General features: G+C 40.4%; 1 protein-coding gene across 1 annotated transcript; it reads right to left on the bottom strand.

Annotated features, from left to right (window-relative positions):
- Nucleotides 1-988: 988 nt before the first annotated feature.
- On the bottom strand, nt 989-3,350 carry LOC149401366 (uncharacterized). The gene is made up of 5 exons (XM_089610688.1): nt 2,985-3,350; nt 2,407-2,579; nt 1,874-2,187; nt 1,109-1,683; nt 989-1,060 (listed from the first exon to the last, which is right to left on the bottom strand). Exons 1-5 carry the CDS (start codon nt 3,348-3,350, stop codon nt 989-991), a joined length of 1,500 nt encoding a protein of 499 aa, XP_089466814.1.
- Nucleotides 3,351-4,310: the final 960 nt, after the last annotated feature.

Below are 4,310 nucleotides of genomic sequence, written 5' to 3'. Positions count from 1 at the left end.
ATGACTTGAATGATTGAAACTGCTTAATATGTCTATTTACACTATGTTTTATATATGTGTAATGTTGTGAATTGCATGCCTAAGTGAAGAACTAAATTTAAATTCATCCACTAGATGTCAACAGTTGACATCAATTATTGACATCTAATGTCAACAATTGACATCAATTGTTTAGTTCCCTCACAACTAATGGAGAACAATAATAAATCACAAACAATTGTTGACATCAGATGTCAACAATAGACGTCAATTGTTGACATCTAGATGTCAACAGTTGACGTCTATTGTTGACATCTGATGTCAACAGTTACCGTCAATTGTTGACTTTAGATGTCTACAATCTGCATACAAGTCGGAGATCACAAATAAATTTCTCAATAAACTAAGAAATCAACAAGAGTCACTACTGAAATGTTGGAAATCACAAAGAAGTCTAAAATTATTGCATGGACAAAGGAGTAGCACTATTGCATGTTTGACGATTGTGGCCAATTTGCCCGCAACGCGTACACTTGCGCCTAATAATGTCCTTACCTTGAGAGGGTATTCTTCTCTTTTTGGGCCTACCGGCGGCACGTGCTTTGTGTTAAGGCGGAAGAACTTTGATATTCTCCACCTCGGGGGGAATATTCCAACTCGAAATGTCGCCATGAGGATGATGTACACCTGCGTAGGTTGCTCGCAAATACTCCGTAGAGTAGAACTCAGAAATGTAGTTCTCAACTTGACGGTTACGTACTCGACATGCTGCGATTGCGTGTGGACTCATAAAATTATGAGCCTGCCATCGCCGACATGAGCATGTCCTCTCTTCTAAATTAACAGCATATACAATCCCCTCTCTGTCTACGACCTCAAACTCGTCGACTGAATATGGCATCACCTAGTAGAAAACATAACTTCATCAAAATCTTGTACAAAACACGAAACATACAACAATTGTAGACTTTACATGTCAACAATAGATGTCAATTGTTGACATCTGAAGTCAAGAAAACCCGTCAACTATTGATATTTGTTGTTGACCATACGCTGTGCAACAATACATGTCAATACAAGTCTGTAATCACAATTAGCGTATGAAATAAACAAGTCGGAAACCATTTACCTCCATTCGAACAACGTATGCAATGTACTTGTCTGCTTTGGCTTGGTATACTTTTGTCAGGAGCGTGTTTGTTTTTGCCGTAGCGTCTCGACATTCATAAAACCATTTCATACTTCTCTCTCTCAGCCAATCCATCAACTTCGAAACTGGAAATTGTCTGACTTTTACATTTAATGCATTCAATGCTTCCGCGTTGTTGTTCATCGTGATACCGTACCTCTTTTTCCTGAACATGCATCGTGCCCACCTTTGATACCCGACATCATTAGCTAAGTATCGTCGTATTTCGAGATTTTCAGCGTCCAACATGACCATGAAACTTTCAAATTCCCGATGAGTGTATGCCTTCGAGGCACCGTCAAATTTCCACTTCACCTCCTTCGTAATCCCCTTGAAAGTAGTCTTCAAATTACCGTGAAGATGGTACATGCAAAAACCATGATCATAGTTCGGAAATACCGTCTTGATGCCATTGATTATGCTAGTGTGCCTATCATATACAAATACTTGCTCTTCGCGTTCCCCAATTGCATCATTCAATTTGGCGAAAAAGTAAATCCAAGTTTCGTTAGACTCTGAAGGACCAATACAGTAGGCTAGTGGAAAAATTTGTTTGTTTCCGTCCATCCCACACGCCGTATACAACGTTCCTTTGTAATAGTTCTTCAAATGAGTACCATCGACGATAATCACGGGTCTTACATACTTCCACCCCGTTCTCCATGGGCCGAGTGACATGAAAAATAATAAATACGCCGCCCTCACCAGTGATGAGGTCAAATAAAGAACGTGGATTCTTAGTCTCGATCATGTACCTTAGCTTAGGTAAGAATACGTACGACTCTATGGAATTTCCGTAGAGGGACTTTAGAGCCTGCTCTCTGGAACGCCAAGCTTTTTTGTAAGACATAGACACCCCGTAATCCATTTGCATGTAGTTCATTATCTCTTTCGGTTTGCACATACCCACGCTTGGATCAATACACTTATGCTTCACAACCTCTCCTATTAAAGTACTCGTTGCTTGCTGGTGACGTCCTTGTCTTACGTTCAGGGCATAACTGTGGTCGTTGTCGAACCTAAAACATGAAAATTACAACAAACTTAGTTTCAACATTAATGTCAATTGTTGACATCAGATGTCAACAATTGACATCAGATGTCAACAACTGACATATGTGAGTAATTAGTCCTCTGTTTGTTGACATAAAATGTCAACAATTGACAGCAGATATCAAAAAACAGAGATCTAATTACACTATCTCAATTTCATACATAATTCAACAAAGAGAGTTTACCTTCTAATTTGGAAAATGGGCGTGTTAGCCTTTCTCACGGCCCGGACAGCCCAATTACAATGCTCTCCCAGACAAACAACATGCAATGTGTTTTTGTCCGAGTTCTTTGTCTTATACGTGAAGTTGTTGTTTATGGCGAACAACATCAAGTGTTTCTGTAAAGTCTTTTTATCCTTGTACAATGCATGTCGCTCAATAAATACGGGAGAATGACCATCTAAAATAATAGCCTAATCCATGTTTGCGCCTTTCCTAGTAGATGAACTTGGGACGCTCTATGAATTCGGCGTAGACGGTGATGAAGGACGGGAGTTTTGTGAGGGTGTATGAGGGGATCGTGGTGGAGGAGGGGAGTTGCGTGGTGGAGGAGGGGATCGTGGTGATGGAGGGGAGTTGTGTGGTGGAGGAGGGGAGTTGCGTGGTGGAGGAGGAGAGTTTCATGGTGGAGGAGGGGATCGGGAATTTATAGGTGGAGGCGGGTTTCGTGGTGGAGAGCATTGTCGTATTCGTTGTTGTTATCGTTGTGTCTCATAGTCTGACAACCTAATGTCATCCAATCCGAACGTACCACGAATTACCGAATCATGAGTTGGAACCGAACCAAACCCCTCCTCGGGTATGGATGGCATGTCGGAAACTCTTCTAGGCGGGTTTCCAACGCAACCACTATCACGGCTGTTGCGAGTGGATCCAACCCCTGGAGAATCGAGCCCGGATGGAATTTCATTTATTTCCAATATCAATTGTAATTTCTCCGTGTCATCTTCTCTCCTCTTCCTCAAATATAAATAACCTTCTAACGTAGCGTCGTTGGTTATCTCAACAGGTTTCATGGCACCAGCCATCGCGTATGCGACACCAATGGTATGAGTGGATGGTGATTTGCCCAAATTCGCGTAAATGATTAGCATCAAACTAGCGAAGTTAACTTCATACGGCACCATGATTCCGAAAGATCCATTCTCATGATAACAACCAGGTTCAACCCAAGTTCCACTGTGCTTGAATAATAAATAAATAGCCACCATCATTGCGTAAAAAAAGTGTAGGCAGAGTTGTTAATTATTTGTTGACTTCAGATGTCAACAGTTGACGTCCACTGTTGACATCTGAAGTCAACAATTGATGAACTCTGTTGACGATTTCATACTAACTGGTGAACATACCCAGACCAAACAGAACATTTGAATCTCTTTAAAATATCAAAATGATATAGAACTTGAACTTTTTGAACCATGAAATTTATGGGAAATGAAGAAATGCGAGACAAACCTTGTGTGCAAACTGGTCTTGGACGACGATCTTCTGCGCGGGCTGTCTTGGACGACGAACTCGTGGGCGTTTGGGTCTCGTAGGCGTTTGGCTCTGCGTGACGTTTGGGTGTCGTGGGGGTAGAGACGCCGAGGGTTTTAGAGAGAGAGAGAGAGAGAGAGAGAGAGAGAGAGAGAGAGAGAGAGAGAGAGAGAGAGTCATGGATTAATGTGAGATATGAGCGGGATAGGGAGAGTTGGTGTGGGTTGTAAGAAAACTTTAAGTGGAGGGTAAAAGCGTAGTTGCACATTTGAGTTAGTGGCATTTTTGTCCAAATTATGGTTTTGGTGGGAAATTGGAAAAAGTTATTGGGATATTTTATTTTTGAATTTTTTTTTATTAATTGCCTACCATTAAGGAAAGGACAAAATCAAATTTTTAAACCACTTAAAATATTTCTACATTAGTAAAATATTTATTTGGCTAAATTTTATGAAACTTTGACTAAATTAAAATTTTAAGGGAAATTGTCTCATCTACTACCAAAATAATAACTTTTTTCAATTTTCCACCAAAACCATAATTTGGCCAAAAATGCCACTAACTTATTTGTACAACTACCATTTTACCCTCAACTACATTTTTTCTTACAA

The sequence above is a fragment of the Urtica dioica genome, chromosome 4 (assembly GCF_054948205.1).
Source record: "Urtica dioica subsp. dioica isolate 48M chromosome 4, U.dioica_male_clone48M_v1_H2, whole genome shotgun sequence".
Classification (NCBI taxonomy): domain Eukaryota; kingdom Viridiplantae; phylum Streptophyta; class Magnoliopsida; order Rosales; family Urticaceae; genus Urtica; species Urtica dioica.
Note: the sequence above shows the minus strand (reverse complement) of the source record. Positions and strands in the feature narration are given on the sequence as shown.